This window comes from Canis aureus, chromosome 19, assembly GCF_053574225.1.
Source record: "Canis aureus isolate CA01 chromosome 19, VMU_Caureus_v.1.0, whole genome shotgun sequence".
Classification (NCBI taxonomy): domain Eukaryota; kingdom Metazoa; phylum Chordata; class Mammalia; order Carnivora; family Canidae; genus Canis; species Canis aureus.
The window spans coordinates 47,440,363-47,459,716 of NC_135629.1; the positions used below are offsets into that span (position 1 = coordinate 47,440,363).

The window sequence follows — 19,354 nt, forward strand, 5'->3', positions numbered from 1 at the left end:
CTCCCAGGTGAAAACAAAGCAGGCTGCAGGTGACATGGGGTCGGCCTGCATCTCCTTTCCTTGCTGCGGACTACAAGGACAAACCTGGGCAGGGTGCACAGGCAACCATGGGAGACTAAAAGGCAGAGCACGTGGATCTGGGAAGAGCCGCTCTAGGAGGAGTGCCCTCCCTACCTCCCCTGTCTCCCCCACTGTGGGAACGTGCAGAGGAAACCTGGAAATGGAAGTGAGCACTGGGGTGTATACTGAGCTTGCGGAAGCTTCTAGCTCTGGCTTCAGGGCCAGAAGGGGAACTCCTGCCTCTTTGAGTGAGTGCAGAAATCCCCTAAATCCCCTCTTCTGTCTGTTCTCTCACACCCAGGCCCCAGGCAATCTAGCTCCTGTTCCCAGAGGGTGGGACAAACCTGGGATGTTGCGGACTGGAGACTACAGGCAAGCATGACAGAATGGGGATCTAGAGCCCCCAGTTGGTCACATAACCAAAAGGGGGTGCCCCAGGCAGCTGGAAAGTGCCAGAAAAATAGCAGAGAATGAGGAGCTCAGGAAAACAAACCCATGCAGTTGTTTATGTCTCCAGGGCTCTCTAGAACAGGGCTTGAGTAACTGTGCTCCTAATTAGTATGCCAAAGATTTTGAGAAACAAACTGCACAGTCTTAGACTGACCACTGGGTGGTGCCTACTCTGGATAAGCTCAAATAGCAAACAGCAGGAAAGCTTCGAAAACAACTGATACTCATGGCCCATAGATTGGGGGTTGCAACTTGTGACCCAAACCTAACTGGGATAACTGTCAGCTGAAACACAAATATTGACATTTTGGAGATAATCTAAATAAGACCTAACATCCTATAATATTCAAAAAGTCCAGGATCTAATCTATAACACTCAGCATACAAAGAACAGTGACAATTTTAGCTCCCGTGAAAAATACAGTCAACAGGTGCCAACGCTGACAAATACCTTAAACAGCTAGGTAAAAGTCACAAACTCCCTGGCAAAAAAAATGTTAAAATAGAAAGTCTCAGCAGAGAAATAGACTACAGGAAAAAGAATCAAATGGAAATTTTAGAACTTAATAAATGCAATGACTAAAATACAAAACTTGCTGGGTGGACTCAAGAGCAGAATTAGGACAAAACAGGAAAGGGTCAGTGAACCTGAAGACAGATCAAAAGGAATCATCTAATTTTAACAACAAAGAAAAAAGAAAAGATGGGATCAAATGAAAAGAGCCTAAGGGGCCCTGGAGACACTAACAAATGGTCTAACATTCATGTCCTGGAATCCAAAAACAAAGGAGTAAGAGTAAAATGATGCAAACCTATTTGAGGAAATACTGGCTGAAAACATCCCAATTTTGGTAGAAGACATAAACCTGCATATTTGAGAAGCCAAACAAATCCCAAACAGTAGAAACCCAAAGATATCCATACCCAGACACATCATAATCTATCCGCTGAAAATGAAAGACAAAGACAGAATCTGGAAGATATCCTGAAAAAAACAATGTGTTACCTACAGGGGACATGGATTCGAGTGACTGTGGATTTCTCACCAGGAAGCATGGAACCCTGAGGGAATGGCAGGACACTTCCAAGGTGCCAAAGGAGAGCTGTCAACCCAGAATTTGATATCCAGTCAAATATCCTTCAGAATGAAGGTGAAATGAAGACATTCTCAGATGAAGGAAAACCAAGTAGATCTGTTCCAAAAGAAATGCTAAAAGCAGCTTTTTAGGTGGAAGGGACATGATCCCAGAAGGAAACCTGGAAAATCAGGAAATCAAGGGAGAGCGACGGAAGGGGCAAATGTCTGGGTTACATCAGAGACTGTTATTATTCTCCTCTTGATTGCTTTCAAGTATGTTTGAGAATTGAAAGCAAAAATCTTAATATGGTCTGATGTGGTTTCCAATGTATCTAGACGAATATATGGACAACTCTAGCATCAAGGGGTAGAAAAGTTTCTGGATTCCAACTGAAGTGGTAAAATATTAATTCTAAGTAGACAATGAAAAGGTAAGTATGCATTTTAATACAGCTACTAGAAAAACTATACAAAGAGGTATAGTAACAACCACAGTGAAGAAACAAAATGGAATGCCAAAAATATTCAAACAGACCATAAAAGGATAGGGGAAAAAAACCCCAAAGGAATGAAAAATACAGGGAACAAAAAGAAAACAAATAATAAAACGGAGAATTTAATCTAACAAATTAATAGTTATTATAAGTTTGAATGCTCTAAACTTATCAATTAAAAGACAGAGACTCCCAAAATAGATTTCAAAAAATGACCCAGTTTGAGCAGCAGGTAACATATGGAAGTGTTTAATCACTATCCTGGACAGCTGAAACTAATACTATATGGTACCTAACTGGAATTTAAATAAAAACCTTTAAAAAATGACCCAGTTATATGCTGTCTACAAAATAATATGATGCAGTCAAGTCAATAATAAAAAGATACAGTGCCTGGCTGGCTCATCAGTAGACCATGTGACTCTGATCTGAGGGTTGTGAGTTTGAGCCCCATATTGGGGGCAGAGGTTACCAAAATATAAAATCTTTGAAAATAAAATAAAAGGATTAGAAAAAGAAGTAAAAGGACAGAAAGACATATAATGTGTAAACACTGACCAAAAGAACTCTGGAGTGAAAATATTAACAGCAAAATAGGTTTTTGGAACAAAAAATTTACCAGGGATAAAGAAGGACATTATGTAATGATAAAAGAAAGGGTTGGTTCACCAAAGAAACATAAGAACCTGAAATGTGCTTGTACCTATCAGCACAGTGCTGAAATTTGCTAAGCAAAGACATAATTTATAATTAATAGCTGAAGCTTTTAACACTGTCAGTAATAGGTAGAACCAGTAGACAGAAAATTAGCAAAAAAAAAAAAAAAAAAAGCTAGAAGAATTGAATATCACTACTCAAATAACAGGATTTAATTGGCATTTATAGAACACTTGCCCCAACAACAGCAAAATATACTTTTTTTTTCAAGTGCATATGGAACATTCACCAAGACAGATCATATTCTGGGTCACTAAAATAAACTTTAACAAACTTTAAAGAATTGACATTACAAAAAGTATATTCTTAGACAATAATGCAATTAGATTAAAAACCAGTGACAATAAGAAAACAGAAAAATCTGCAAACATTTAAAAATTAACATACTTTTCGTTAAATAATCCATGTGTCAAAAGGAAGTCTCAAGGGAAATTTGAACATACGCTGAACAAAAATGAAAATTCAACATATCAATTATGGGATGCAACTAAAGAATTACTTAGATGTTTATAGCATTAAATATTTATATTAGAAAAGAGGAAAACTTTCAAATCAGTATCTTCAGTTTCCAACTTAAGAAATGAAAAAAGGAAGAGCAAAATAAACCCAAATCACAGAGAAGGATACAATAGTGCTAAGATCAGAAATCAATGAAACTGAAAACAGAAAGACAACAGAGATAAATCAATGAAATAAAAAACCAATTTTTAGTAAAGATCAATAAAATAGGTGGCTCTCACAAGACTGACAAAGAAAAATGACATAAATGACCAATATCAGGAATGAAAGAGAGGACATAAGCACAGACCCTGCAGACATCAAGAAGATTCTGCAGACATTAAAGGGAATACTACAAAAAACACTATGCACATAAACTCAATGACTTTGATAAAACGGACCAGCTTCTTAAAAATAAACTACCAAAACTCAACCAAGATGAAACCAAAAACCTGAATCGTATAACCGTTAAGAGGATTGAAATTTGTAGTTAAAAATATGCTGAAAAAGGAATGCCTGGGTGTATCTGTTGGTTAAGCATCTGACTCTTGCTTTTGGCCTAGGTCATGATCTCAGGTTGTGAGATTGAGCCCCACACTGGGCGTGGAGCCTACTTAAGATTCTCTCTCCCTCTCCTTCTGCCCCTCCCCTCTCTTAAAAAAAAAAAACCTGAAAAAGAAATTTCTAGACTCAGATAGTTTCACTATCAAATAAATTAATTCTACCAAATAAAATTAAAAATATACAATTTACGATACCTTCAAAAAATGAAATACTTAGGTATAGCTCTAAAGAAAATGTATAGGTAGTAAAAACTACCAAATGTTGATGACAGAAATCAAAGATGACCTACCTAGAGAGAAAAAGACACATACAGCGTTTTTGGATTGTGAAGCTTAATATACTAAAGATAACAGTTTTCTTCCATACTGATTAATACAGTTATTTAATAAAATAACAATTAAAATCCCAGTAGGATCTTTTTGTAGATAGAGACAAGTTGATTCTACAATTTTATACAAAGGGACTAAATAGCTACAACAATTTCAAAAAAGAAGAATGTTGGAAGAATCACATAATCTGATGGAGACGTAATAAAGTTACAGTTATCAAGACAGTGTGGTATTGGCAAATAAACAGATACACAGATCTGAGGCCAGATATAGACTTGCATGAATATGGTCGATTGCTTTTTGACAAAAATACAAGAGCATTTAATGGAGAATGGGATGGTTTTTTCAAAAAATTATATTGGAACAACTGCAAAACACTGTTCTACATGCAAAAATAAATGCATATAAACCTCGTACCTTATGTAAAACTTAACTCAAAATGATCATGGATCTAAATGTAAAACTACAAAACTATTAGAAGAAATTCAGGAGAAAACCTGTATGACCTTAGATTTGGTGATGAGTTCTCAGACATGGCACCAAAGGCACACATCAAAAAATCGGTAACTGGACTTTCTCAAAGTTAAAAACTTTTGTCCTGTGAAAGATACTGCACCAAAAGAATGAAAAGACAAGTGACAGACTAGAAGAAGACATCTGCAAATCACATATCAGATGAGAGATTTATAATCCAGAATATATAAAGAACTTTCAAAATGCAACAATCAGAAAACAAACAACCCAATTTAAAAATACTCAAATGACATGAAAAGACACTTCTCCAAAGATGATATGTGGATGACAAAGGAAGCACATGAAGAGGTGTTTAACATCATTAGCCATTAGGGAAATTACAAATTAAAGCCATGATAAGCTAACACGACACACTGATTAAGATGGCGAAAATTAAAACACCGATCAAGGATGTGGAGCAACCAGAATGTTCATCCACTGCTGATGAAAAGGCAAAGATGGTGCAGTCACTCTGGAAAACGATTTGGCAGTTTCTTATAAAGTTAAACATACACTTACCATATGACCCAGCAATCCCACTCCTGGGTGTTTTCCCTAGAGAAATGAAAACTTCTGTCTACACATAAACCTGGATGTGAAACATTTATAGCAACTCTATTCACAACTGCCCAACACTGGAAAAAAACCCAAAAGTCCTTCAATAGGTTGAATGGGTAAACAAGGTATGCTTCAGGATATAAAATAAATATAAGAAGAAACAAACTTCTGGTAAACGTAGTAACTTGGATCTATCTCAAAGACATTATGCTAAGTGGAAGAAGCCAGGGACGCCTGGGTGGCTCAGTGGTTGAGCATCTGCCTTTGGCTCAGGGCGTGATCCTGGGATCCGGGATCAAGTCCCACATTGGGCTCCTTGCAGGGAGCCTGTTTCTCCCTTTACCTGTGTCTCTGCCTCTCTCTCTCTCTCTCTCTCTCTCATGAACAAATAAATAAAATCTTTAAAAAAAAAAAAAAAAAAAAAAGGAAGAAGCCAGACTCAATAGGCCACATACTGTACAATGCCATTCATAGGACAATCTCAAAAAGACAACATTCTAGAGTTGTCCTCCTTATCTGCAGGAAATATGCTCCAAGACCCCCAGTGGATGCCTGAAACTGCAGACAGTACCAAATCCTATATATACTATGTTTTTTCCTATATAGATCTCTAATAAATTTTAATTTATAAAATTTAATTTATAAATCAGGCACGGTAAGAGATTCACAATTAATTGTGACATGGGACAATTAGAACAATATACTATAATGGGACAATTAGAAAAATATACTATAATAAAAGGTAAGTGGATGTAGTTTCTTTCTCTCTCAAAACACCTGATTGTACTGTTACCCACCATTCTTGTGATGATGTCAGAGGACAAAGCGCCTACATGACAACGTAAAGTGAGGTGAATGACATAAGCCTTGTGATGTAGTGTGAGGTGGCCACGGACCCTCTGACAATAGTCAGGAGGAGGACATTCTGACTGAGGACCATGGCTGACTGGGGAAGAGAAACTGTGCAGTGCCAGGGACTGGAGTGGTGGCTGCCAGCAGTGGGGGGAGAGGCGGAAGGGTCAGACTGCCGAGGGCGGCAGTAGGGAGGGCTTAGAGGGGATGTAGCTCCTGATTATGGCACTGGGGTACAAAAATCTGTACATGTGCAGAAATTAACAGAAAAGAAGGTCAATTTTATTAGTGAAAATTTAAAAAATAAAAGGAAAAAGCAAACATACACAGTCAAACAACAATAATAAAACAAGTTGCAGAACCACATCCTACGCTCTCGGCTTCATGGAAAGAACAGTGCATGTTTGTGAATTTACAGAATGAGGTCCAAAAGGATGCTAATAAATCTTAAATGAGGTGGTCTTTCTGAAAATGGAACACTCTGCTAACTCTCCACACTGCTTTAAAGAGTGACAGCCACGATGTGTCTGCATTGATTCTAAACAGGAACACAAGCTAGTGGAGAGAAAAGAGGCTCAGCCATGAGTGGCCTAAGCTGAACCCTGCTGATCTGCTGTCATAAAGAAAGTAAATGTCTCTCAGCGCCTTGCTAGTTTTAAAAGTCCCAGTGCTTTTATTTCAACCATGGAAAAGACAAAATTTTTCTGAAAGAAAAGGAAGGAAAGGAAGCCTACCAAGAGGTTGACAGACTCGATGACATCCAAGAACACCTCATTCTTCCGGTACTTGATGCCCTCGGACCGCCAGGACACTGCATTGGTGACAGTGGCTGGGGGCCTCGGGGCCCCCGTCTCCAGCTTGTGGCCTTCCTGAGTGATGTACCTGTGGGACCGTGCCAAGAGTTAAGGAGTTCAGGCACTGACATTTTGAAAACATTCCCTCCCTAGAGCAGGTTCCAGAAAAGGCAGGCTCTGGTTTCACCTGAGCTGTTTAATACAAGAATATCTTACAATGTGTCCATAAAGCCCTGACAAACTTGAGTTACAATGAGCATAGAGTGTTCATTTTTCACTTGAGGGATGGTGCAAGGAGGGGACCTGAATTTGCTCTTCTGCTCGATGTGCAGAGGGGACTGACCCTTGGGGGAGAAGCTGGTGACCCCAATACCACTTGGGGAACAACAGGTGTGAGATGTGGGCCAGTTATGTGGCTTCTCTGAGTGCCCCTCTGTGCCATGTGAAACAGGGAGCAGCACTCCAGACTCTGAAAAGAGTGAAGGGGAAGTGCTCGCATGGGAAGTCCTTAATTCACCTGCCCCCAAGTGTGAAGCACACGACTGCAAAGAAGAATGTGCTTTTCTCTCATGTAGGACGGTGGAAACAAATATTGGTGACTCCCGAGCGACAAAGCATTTAGTGCACGGCCTAGCACCAGGGGGGACACTGAACTGCCGAGAGCCTACAAACGCCCCAAGGGATGGGTCAGGGTGGCAGCCCACAATGTGCTGTCGCCAGGCCTGGGTCCCTGCCCTGCCCACTCACTCCTGCAGGATCTTGCTGTCGGTGGTCTGGGGGTAGCCGAAGTCCATGAGCTCGTCCAATAGCTCGTAGATGATGACAAAGTTGTCTCGGATGCTCTCCTCCTCCAGCTCCTTGAAGTACTCTGAAAACACCTGCGGTGCAGACGGCAGGAGCGGCAGATGGGTGAGCCAGGGTGGAGGATGGGGAGCGCCTGCACAAAGCCACCTGTCCTTTGTGCCCTAGATCCCACAGCCCTCTTGCCCACAAGCTGCATCTGCCCATGTGCCAGGCCTGGCGACAAGCCACAGATTAGGCCCTGGGCTCAGGGATCACAGGCAGGACGACAGCACTGGCTGACTGAGAGGCAGGAAGCGGGCTGTAGGCAGTGCAGGCGTCCTCAGGGGGCCTGGGAAGAAGCCCTGTATCTCCACCTCTGAGGACCTCTCCTCTCCTCCCTGACAGCCCCTCTACCCCCGCCCCTGGTCTAGGGCCCCATCTGAGCTTCTCTTTAATCCCTGTTCTAACTGTCACCCTTTGCCTCTGAGTCATAAGTGACTCAGGTGAGGGCCAAGAGCCACTGGGGACAGAAGTAGCAGTTCTTCCAGACTCTGCCAACTCCCCTGAGCTGCGGACACATTTCCTCTGGTTCAACAGAAGATGAAGAGGATCAGAGAAGGGAAGGGAGAGAAGTTTCATTGGCACGAACACTGAAGGAAAATCACTGAGGCAAAAAGGAAATGCCAAATGCAGCAGAGAGGACCTTCCCTCTTCCCCTGCCCCCTTGTGGTCCGATGGTGCCCCCCTGCACTCCAGGACCAGCTGCTGGGCCTCTACTCAAAGTCACTCCTATAATGGCCTCACTGCTCCGGCACAAATGCCTACACCCTAGCCCACACTTAGGGCTCCCTGGGGGGACACATGCCCTCCTGCCCCCATGTCCTCATCATCCAGACTGGCTCCCGTTCCCCTTTATTTAAGGCAAGTGGCTCCTGGCTAACTGCACATGGCACCACCTGAGGGACAACAGCTCTCCTTGGCCCATGCCAGGCTTCCTGGGTCCCATCCTCCACTTTCTTCAACCCCACAGCCCCTGCTCCAGCCAGGCCCTTCCATTTCTCCTCTGGAAGCCTATGGCAATGTCCTTACTGGCCTCCCTGCCGCCCTCAAGTTCCTCCTCCACTTCTCAGCCAGCCAGACAACCTCAACCCTAATCAGGTCTCGTCAGTCTCCTGCTTCAAGTCCCCCACCATCTCCCATCAGGCTGGAAACGAAATCCGAATTCCTCACTGGGCCCTGTATGCCTCCGACCCCCTAGTCCAGCCCCGCCTACCTGGTTGACCTCAGCCCAGTATCCCGGGCACACTGGGCAGCCTGAGGTCCCCCAACCCCACCATACCACATGCACTCCTGCCCCAGGGCTTTTGCACCTGCTGCTCTTACCACTTCTCCATCTCGGAGCAGAATTTGGTTCTGTCCTCCTCCTGGCTAGCCTACCTCCCTAAACTCTGACTCTCAGGTGGTCATGTTCCACCCTTCCACAGCCAGTTGCAGGGCACAGCTGTCCCTCTGGGGTCAGGGTGCACTGACCTGTCATGAGCTCCACCTCTTGCTCACTTTCCTCTCCTCACCAGTGTAGAGGAACAACTAAGGCCATAAAATCCCACACACGGGGCAGGTGGAGCTCCCCTTTCCCATTTGCTGGGGCTCCAGCCCTACAACTCCCTAGGGAGGCTGTAGCCCTCGGGTGGCCAGTGTGGGTGGAGGCCTGCAGCAGAGCCAGGCCTATGGACACCCCTCCAAGGCCCCTGTGGCTCAACTCACCTGTACCACCTTATAAAGGAAGGAGAACACCAGCGACACACATGCATTCTTCTTGGACGTGGCAACCACTGCATGGCGGCCACAGTTAAGGAGTGTTCAGAGGCATGAACAGGCCTAGCAGACCCCGATGCGCAGCACAATCTTGAAAGGACCCCCACCTGCACCCCAGGCTCAGAGCCTCCCTCGCCCCAAGCCCCAGCCATTCACTTGGCCTTCAGCAGGTTACGGAGCTTATGGTCTGAGCCAGGCCTGGGACACAGTAGTTAGCATATGTGGTCTCAGCTCCAGGGGAATCCTCAATGACAAAGAGGCAGCAGGGGGCTGGGGATGAGGGGCTGTCCCGAGGAGGGGATATCTGGGCTGAGAGCCAAAGTCCGGGGTGCCAGTGGGGGTGCACCTCAGGTGGGGTGAACAGCCCAGGGTGGGGAGGCAGTGTGGCTCATTCTGGGAGCAGAAGGCAGGACCACAATTGGTCCTTCCCCCAAAGCTTATGTGACTCTCCTGAGGTCCAGGGCTCCCAAGCTAGGCTCCAGTGGAGGCAGCCAGGGCCAACACTGGCTCTCGCGCTTCCTGCAAGCCTTGGCTCCTAAAGCAAACCTTTTAAATAGAAGCTTCATTTTCTTGCTTATTTGATGGAGGCCCAACAATGGATTCACTGAGGTGATGTAAAGAGTGTGGCACAGACTCTCCCTCCCACACAGGGGAGGGTCCCTCAGGGGGACAGTATGTGCTGGACACTTCCTGTTCCTTTCCTTATAGGGCCTCAAGCCACCCGGGGAGTCTGGTTCCTCCACTGCAGGCCTGTGTGCTATGCCCTGGATGTGCCCGGTCATGACACGCCTTGTGGCCCTAGTGCTGTGATATGAGAGCCAGGTGAAAGGGATGGCAGGGGCCAGTCCACCACACTTCCTGCAGAGAGTGGAGACACAGAAAATGGATGCTGGGCTAGTTGAAGCAGTGCTGGCTTCCTCCCTCCAGCCTGGGACCACATGCCTGTCAGGCACTTTCTAAGGAGGGGTAGTGGGCACCTTCAGCTCTCATGGCTGTGCCCTGCTGGAAACTATTACCCAACAGCGGAACTAGGGAGCAGGAAGGGGGTGCCATGCAGCAGCACCCCAAGGGATTGAGCCATTGCCATCTCCTCCCTGGCTGCCCAGGCATGAAACTGGGACCCAATTGGAAACTGGTCAGACGGCTCCTACTGAGCTCACACCACCACCACCTGCACACCTGGGCAGCCACCGCCCAGACCCAGGGTGGCTTCACAGACAGCCAACTCCCAGGTTACAGGCTGCCAGCGGTACTCTGTAGAGCTGCCCCTCACAGGCCCTCTGGAGAGAGGGGAAGGAGAAAGAGAGGCTACAGGGGCTGGACCTTAGGCGGCCAGACGAGGGTCACAGGCCAGGACCTCCCTCATTGTAATGTGCACGCAAGGCTCGAGGGATGACCCCAGCTTCCTCGTCCCCTCCCCACATTAACTCTTGTCCCCTACAGTCTGGCTTCTGCTCAGCAGCCAGGAACCTTCAGAAAACGCAAATCTGATTTTATGTCACCCCATCTGCCTGAAACCCTCCAAAGGCTTCCTGTCAAAAGTGACGGCCTATGAGACCCCTTGGTGTTGCTGACCACTTGGGCCTCATTCCCACCATACCCCACTTGCCTGCCCTTCCCCCTCCCCCGATGCTCTAGCCACCCCTACTGTGGCTTCCAGAATAAGCCTCACTTCCCCTTTGCAGAGCCTTTTCCCAGGCCTATGGCTCCTGGTGTCTGCCCACTGCTCTGGATAGTGGATACATGGTCTTCCTGCAGGTCTCCTCCAGGTGTCCCTTCTCAGAGAAGCCCTCCTGGATCCCCAGACTACCTGAGGTCCCCTGCCATACCCTCTCCTCTCCCAGCGCCCATCACACTTGTTACTGTCTGTTCCCTGCTCATCTCCTCAGGCCGCGGGGAGCTCCAGGAGGGTGTGCCTGAACCAGCCCTGGGCCTGCACATGCACAAGCCCAAATGGAAGGCCCCTGGGGGCTCCCCAGCAAAGGGATACGATACAGATTGTTGTGCTTGATCCACATGAAGCGGACACCCCCGTGGGCCAGGATGGGCGACAGCATCCCTTCCTCCTCCTTCTCCATCAGGATAGGCATGAAGTGCTCCACCTCCGACATGTCCACGTCACCGCGGTAATTCCGGCAGATGAGCACCTGGGCGGAGGTGGGGGAGGAACACTGCTTTCATTGCGAGTTCCCCAGCCAGGTGCCTGGGGTGGGGGGGTGAGAGCGCCAGCCTCCCTCGCCACAGGAACCCTATTCACATCCCTGAACATCAGAGACTCAGGCCTGATCTCTATCCCCCAGGGAATTCCTCAAGGACCGCAGTTTCCAAAGTGAACATCACAGGGGCCAACCGGGTGCTCTGCAGGAGAGGGGAATGCAGGGCAACGGTCCAGGACTGAGTCAAGCGGGAGATGCCAGGTGAAGACGACCTGTAGGCTCTCGCTGCAGCCTTCCCAGAGCCTTTCCCATGCTGACGCACCCTGCTCTTCTGCCTGAGGCAGGGTGCCCACTCACACTCAGGGAATACTGCTGAGTGCTGGCGTCCACCAGAACTCCCCTGTGGCTTGAGGAGAAGCCCGTCATAGAGCTGCTGTTTCTTCTTTCTCGCTCTTTCATAACCCGTGGCTTAGGACATGCAGCATCTGGAACCTTCGTCCACTACTCCTGGGGACTTAACATGGGATAAGCACTTTGGTAAAGTCTGGCAGGCTCTCACACCGGTAAACCTAGCTTCAGACCCAGCTGTTCCTCTCTTAGGTATTTACCCAAGAGAAACGAAACCGTACGTCCTTGTGAAGACAAGTAGGCACATGTCCACTGCAGCTTTATTGTAAATAGATCCAGGCGGAGAGAGGGCCAATGTCCTTCAACAGGTGAACGGGAGCAAGAGCTGCGTCCATCTACAGCCCGGAGGCCCCTCAGCCATGAGAATGACTATTGACGCGGCGGCAGCACGGGGGGCTCTCAGGTGAGGGGCCAGACAACAGACGGCGTATCCCGTCCCACGGGATCCCACTTACTTTAAATCCTCGCAGGCGGTGAGAGAAAACACATAATGGCTGCCTGGGGACGGGCTGGACACGAGGGGCGTGAGGAAGCCCCAGGGGGTGATGGAGTTTCCCGGGTTTGCACGGTGACTGAACTCATCAAAGAAAGGTAGTCTGGTCCACCTGCGCTACCCCTCCGTGAGGGGACGAGGGGGGCCCAAGGCTGCGCCAGGCTCTGTCTGGAGCCGCTGCCTAGAGCCCCTGGGACGACGGGGCTGCAGGACAGCGCCGTGCTGACAGGGGCCCTGCTGAGCAGGCGCGCTGGGCAGCACCGGCCTTAGAGCCCATAGTTCCACAAAATACACCACTTTTGTTGTGTAAAGCCAGGACAGAGAGAGAATCAGAGAGAGTCCAGACGAGAATCTCTTTCCTGGTTTCTCTTTCGTTGTCTGTGCCCTCTTCCTGCTGAGGTCCAGAAGGCCTCTTAGGGACCCAGCACCCAGTGGGTGTGAGCTCATGCGCATGTGGACCAGGCCCGGGCTGAGGAACTCCCGTGCACCCTCTCATATGCTCCTTGCCGGGGATATATACCACGAAGCGGAACATGGTACACGTTCTCTCTTTGACAGAGATACACAGTGACGCCCAGAAACCTGGCACCACCTGCTTGAGGTCACACAGCCAGCAGAGGTGAGCCTGGATTCTAACCTGTTCTTACCCCCTACATGGTCCCTTCTGCTCACTAAATGTTGCTTTCCTGGGCTTCGCAAGGCCCATCTTCTTCCCCAGGTACACAATCGGGGGGGGGGGGGGACAGCTGTTGGCAGGGAGCCCCAAGGTCCCCAGAGTGCTCAAAGGAACGAATAACTTATTTTGCTCGCCTTCATCACCAGGGCTGCAGAGAGGCCCGCGCATCCAAAGAGCAGGCACTGTGCCCCTCTACCATATGCCAGGCTGGGCCTGGGGACACAGGTGGCCCAACAGGGTGCCTGCATTGTGACACTTGCTTAGGAGGAACCGAGAACCTCCCAAGGGTGTGACCTTCCAACTGAGGCCAGAGGGGGAGGAAAGATAGAAGCAGAGGAACCAGGGTGGCTGAAGCCACAGGGTAGTGAGAGGCACAGCCCATGGGGGGACCTGGGGGTACTGGTTAGGTAGAGTGAGGACAGCCTTAGAGCTTGGGCTGCAGGTCCCAGATGAGAAGACAAAGGCAGGGGACAGGACAGATTGAAGGAAGGCAGGCAACGCGGCGGCGGTGACAAACCGCTGCCCCTATGGTTGCTCTTGATCCCCACAGTTCCTTTCCCACAAAAAGCAAGAGGGGTCTCCTTCAACAGAAGGTTCTCCCTGCTGAAAGTGTCTGAAAACAAACTACAAGTTGAACCCCAGGACAAACTGGTTCTTCATGGCCCTGCCAATGCCTCTCCATTCATCTCGCCCCACCCCCACCCCCCCTCCCACTGTTCCACCCCAGGTCATTCCATTTCAGCCATCCTGGTCCCCTAGCCACTCTGTGAGCCATCCACACCTACTCCTGCCTCCAGGCCTTTGTACTTGCAGTTCCCTCTGCCCAGAATGCCTTGGCCTCTTCTAACTTCTCATGCCTCACCTCAGATGGCACCTCCTCCAAAAAGTCTTCCTTGCTTGCCCTGCCAGAGAGATCATACCCCAACTCCACTTGTCCTTCAGTGCCCACAACACTGGTTCACTATAATCTCTATCTTCTTTTATGGTCTGTTCCCCCTACCAGAGTCGAACACTCAAAGAACAGGGACCACTTCCAACTTGTTGAGGGCTATGTCCCAGCACCCACAACAGAGCCTGACTCCAGGGGGTGCTCAGGGAATGTTTGTGGAGTGAACGTGGTGGTGAGGAGAAAAAGGCCAGGAGAATACCCAGGTCTCCAATGAGGGCAGGCACGTGGACAGTGGCGTCATTCACTGAGATGAGGAGAGCAGGCCTGGGGCGGCAGCGAGTTCATTTTGGGAAATGCCAGATTTGTGGCAGCTGTGGGACCTCCGAGATGTCCCTGAGAACGATGGATCTCCAGGTGAGTACTGTGGACTACGGTACAAACTTGAGTTCCCTGCACACTGACTTGAATCAAAACCCACCCAAGGAGAGGGACAGTGAGGGTGGGACCCATAGGCCTAAGCCAGAGGAGCCAACATCCCAGAGGAGGGGCCAGGAGACGGTGACAGAAAGGGGCAAAACGAGAGAGAGCAGTGCCTCAGGAGGCCAATGGAAGCCCACTGAGGAGTGTGGCAGTGGTGTCAGAAGCTGCAGAGAAACAAGAAAGATAAGGGCAAAGTGTCGGTGGAGGGCTTTGTAGCAGCTCAACATGGCCATGCTGGTTTCCTTGGTGATCCAAGGCACTGGCTGGCTGGCTTGTGGTCATGAATTTCTTACTGTGCTACTACCTTACCTTTTATTAAATATAGTCTGCACAAAAGGTCCTTTCAAAACCTGAGGTCCATGGGGAATGGAGTAATAAATAGCACGATGGTTGCTGGGGATGAGAGGCAAGCCCATGGCTGCCCTGGGAGCTTCCCAAAAGGCAGGTCTGCTCATGCTCCTCCCAGGCTACAATCTCCTCCTTTCCAGGATCACACTGGTCCTCTCTGTTTCTCATACCCATGGGGACATTCTCAACCACCCATGGCCCTCCTGGTGTCACCCTCTAGGCTCCAGCATTACCCAGGTTTTCACCTGCCAGCCCCAGCAGGCTGCTCTGATCCCTCGGGCCAACTGCGATGCCTCCTGGCCCACCTAATACCTGGTCTGCTCCCAGCTCTGGAGAACTCCCTCCTCCAGGAAGACTTCTGTAACTGCTTTTCATCTGCAGCCAAAACTGAGGCTGGCAACTGTATTACCTGGGGCTGTGTCCATGCCCCTGCAATCTACCTAGATCTGATCATTTGGATCTGCCAGCTTCCATGTGTCTCCCCTACTAGACCTTGAGGTCCTCAATGGGGTTAACAAGGACCGTGGGCCATGCGAGGTGCTAGCCTGTCTCAAACGTTCGCTCAGAGAGTTTGTCCAATAACACCATAACCAGCCTGTGCGAGCAGTGAGGAAAACAAGGCTCAGAGAGGAAAAGGTACTTGCCTGAGGTCACACAACTAAGCAGCAGAGATGGGTTTTGAACTCAGCCCTACCTGCACAGTCACAGTGAGGTAGTCAGCACTGGGCTTGGTGCATGCAAGGTGCTCATGAAATGTTTGCTCAAGGAATGAGAGATTGAGATAAGGCAGCCTTTGGGAACTCTGCGGACACGGTGGCCAGGGTGGAAGGAAGAACAGGAGCTCCAGGCACTCTGGAATGCTGCACACACTCAGCCCCTGGGGTGCCCTGTGTCTTCCCTTGCCTGAGGGCTGGGAAAGGGAGCCCAGCACTGGGCCTCACTAGCTGTTGACTTTGGGCGGCATCCAGAGCAGGCGACCCACTCAAGGAACTCTCGGAAAGTGCTAGGGTGGGGTACCCTGGGAGTGGGGGCAGGAAGGGATAGCCACTTCACGTCTTCACTCCCCACTGCTTCTGAGCTAACTCCTGCCTGCTCCGCGAGGCCCAACGTCCACCTCTCTCCCAGGGATCTGTGCAGGACTTGTTAGCGTTGTTGCTGCCGTTCCTGTGACTCCCAGATCAAGAGGCCAATACTCACTTGCCTTCTAGCCAGGACGGACTCGGGGAAAGGCAGCAGCCCACTTGGAAAGGCTCTGAGACCCCCTCCTTTAAGAAGTTTTCCCAGAGTCCCCTGGGAAAGGCACCTGGGTCCTAGTCGTGTGCAACTCTTCCTTCAGATCTGTCACTGCCTCCCGGAAGCCCTCCCTGACCCCCCGGTCCAGGCATAGTCTCCTATTACAACCTCACTGCTCTAGTAGGGCAACTGACATTGATTTGTGCTTTCTGAGATCAGTGTCCCTTTCTCTCACCAGGCTGCGAGCTCCACGACGACTCCCAATTTTGCTCACCAAAGGTGGCCCAAGACTAAGCACCCCGTGCAGCACTTAGTAGGTGCTCCCCAAATATCAGCTGACTCCTAGACCCGCCATTCTATGGCTGGGGTGACCTTGGGCAGGTTGCCTGCCTGTGCCTCAGCTTCCCCCTCTGTAAAATGGCCCTCCCACCACCCACTTCACTTAACCCTGTAACTCAGTGTCACACCAAACGTTAAGAAATTCTAGCCGGGACTGCCAAGATGAAATAGCCGGGTAAAGAGGGCGGGGCTGGCCCGAGGGCGCGCTGTCCCCGACACGCCTCGCCACCTCCGGCCAAGGGTCGCACAGCCCCTGAGCGCCAGTCCTGGCTTCCCGGACGGCTGCGGCCCGTCCCTGCCGCCGCCTCGGGTTTCCCGATGCCCCTACGAGGCGGGAGCACCCGGCGCACAGTGGAGGGCGGAGGGGGTCATGCAGCTGTGTTACCTGGCGACAGGGCGCGGCTCGTGGATCGAAGCCCCCGCCTAGTTACTTAGCAACAGGGTGGGGCCCTCAGGTGAGGCCCAGCAGCCTCTTTGCCTAAGACTAGGGTGGGTCCCATTGGCCAGTTACCTAGCAACAGGGTGGGTCCCCCCAGGGGGCGAGGCCCCACCGGTTGCCTGGCAACGGGAAGGGTGGGGAGCCATACGTACCTTGCCCTTTAGGTCCAGCACGTAGACGGCGCTGGCGGACATGACGGCTGCGGGAAGCCTCGGCAGCTGCCGAGGGCGGCGGCGACGGCGGGGACTGCCGGGCGTTGAGCAAGGCCGGGCGCGCCCCGCGACAGTTCGCCTCCACTTCCGGTCCGGGGAGCCGCGCGCGGACCGTTATGTCCGGTCGGGGAGGGGCTGCCGGAAAGGCGCAGGCGCGAGGCGGAGTGCGCGCAGGCGCGATACGCCCGATGTGACCTTATTTCCCGCTCCGGCGTCAAGCGTCCCGGAAGTAAGGCCCAGAGGGGCGGGGCCGAGCTTGGCCGAGCGGAGCCGGGCGGGGCCGACCGAAGCGGCGCACTCGCTGGCTGCCAGGCCCGCTGGAAACCCTGCCCCGCCTCCGGGGTCCCAGGGAGGTGACGCACCGGTTGTGGAACTCACCTTGGGCCCAGCCCCATGACACTCAGAGTCCGGTGGGGGACTCTAGGAACAAATAAAGTTACCAGTTGTGACAACGCTTTACGGGGGAGGGGGAAGAGGAAGGTGGCGGTCACTCGGAGAGAAGCCCAACCCTGAATGGCAGTCGGGCCTTATCGACAGTCACTACCTGTCACCTGTCAGTGTCAACCCTCGTCAGTGCCTGTTGATTGCCTGGAATGACCTGAAAACTACGCCCCACCGAATCCTAGCGAAAAGCACTTCTTTCTGTAGTGACTGCAGTGGGTGATGCCAACTGTGTCCCCTGCTGAAGCAGCGGAGTATCTCATTGCTTTTATGAATACTCGGGCTGTGGGAAATGCCTCCACGTTGTCCCAGGGAACCAGCACAATGCTCTGGGGACCCCAACCCTGCAGCATCAGTCCCATTTACTCAGGCTGCCTGCCTCCGACTTTTAACCTTCCCCTCCTACCTCCTTTGGGGTTTTGAAATATGGCTTTTGATTATATACACACTCTGCTTTGGATAGAGATGAAGTGCAAGAAAATCCAGAGGAGAAAACGGGAATATTTTAAGACTACTGGGCTCCACGAAACATCTGGGAGAGTTTTGACAATGTCTTGTACTGCACTCTCTTATGCCTAGCCTCATGGTTTGCCCAAATTATTTCAATGTTGTAGGAAAACAGGTCTTTTGAAAATTACAAAATTATACACCTCACTGAAAACTAAGGAAATGCCAAAAAGCCTAAGACAAAAAGAAAAACCACCCTGGAGAGGTGACCCCTCTCATTATGGAGCATTTCCTTTCAGGCTTGCTCTAGGCAATATTTAGATGTTTAAAATCAGTACTGAGGGGGGCAGGGCTAGGAGTACAAATTGGACAAAAGTCTTTTGGAGGGAGGAAGACTCCCAAGCACCAAAAGCACCATCGCGGTAAACCGTTTACACAAAATGACTCGTATCCTCCTTTTTCCATGTGTGTGTGTGGGGAATTCAAATCACATCTGAATGTCATCCTTGGCGTTTACACTTAATGTGTAAGCCAGATTCGACCTCCGCAGCATCTCAGAAAAGACCAGACCTGCTGTGGTAGACCAGGGTTTCTCAGGCTTTGCTGCCTATTGGGGTCCTCTGAGGAGCTTTTAAAAATCTCAATGACTGAACCCCACCCCAGGCAGCATCAGTTCATTCTTAATGCTCCCAACAGGGTCTAACATCCACAAGAGTCTGAGAAACACTGTGGTAGACTAAGTGATGGCCTCCATTCAACCACGTCTCCTGGTGTTCTTGCCCGTGGAGTTCTCTCCCTGATGGGGTTTGGCAATGTGACTTGTGTTGGCCAAGGGGATAGGCTACACAGAGGTTCTGAAGGAGGACCTTCTGGCCCCAGGCAAGTCAACACACAAGTGAACTACTCCACATGGCCTAGAACCATCCAGCCTAGCAGTTAACCCACAGAAGAGAAATCCTGCTGTTTTAAGTCATTCAGCTTTAGACTGGGTAGGCAGGGAGGTGGAAGATCTATCTTCCAGCATACGGACAATGGCTTTTCACAGCATCCCACCAAGCTCACAAACCCGGCTGCTGGCTCATGGCAAGTCAACACACAAGTGAACTACTCCACATGGCCTAGAACCATCCAGCCTAGCAGTTAACCCACAGAAGAGAAATCCTGCTGTTTTAAGTCATTCAGCTTTAGACTGGGTAGGCAGGGAGGTGGAAGATCTATCTTCCAGCATACGGACAATGGCTTTTCACAGCATCCCACCAAGCTCACAAACCCAGCTGCTGGCTCATGG

The 19,354-nt window shown here is 50.0% G+C and overlaps 1 protein-coding gene across 2 annotated transcripts in view; it reads right to left on the reverse strand.

The window, feature by feature from the left end:
* AP1M1 (adaptor related protein complex 1 subunit mu 1) overlaps nucleotides 1-17,278 on the reverse strand; it is a 28,605-nt gene extending 11,327 nt beyond the window's left edge. The window contains exons 1-6 of one of the 2 annotated variants that reach the window (XM_077859555.1): nucleotides 17,119-17,278; nucleotides 11,496-11,652; nucleotides 9,455-9,522; nucleotides 7,655-7,785; nucleotides 6,848-6,995; nucleotides 5,223-5,258 (exon numbers count right to left, since the gene is read on the reverse strand). In XM_077859555.1, coding sequence (XP_077715681.1) covers nucleotides 5,223-5,258; nucleotides 6,848-6,995; nucleotides 7,655-7,785; nucleotides 9,455-9,522; nucleotides 11,496-11,652; nucleotides 17,119-17,160 — 582 coding nt within the window. In that variant the 5' untranslated portion in view covers nucleotides 17,161-17,278. The remainder of the gene's footprint in view (nucleotides 1-5,222; nucleotides 5,259-6,847; nucleotides 6,996-7,654; nucleotides 7,786-9,454; nucleotides 9,523-11,495; nucleotides 11,653-17,118) is intronic. The other variant, XM_077859554.1, reaches the window with a different exon arrangement.
* Between the last annotated feature and the right edge of the window lie 2,076 nt (nucleotides 17,279-19,354).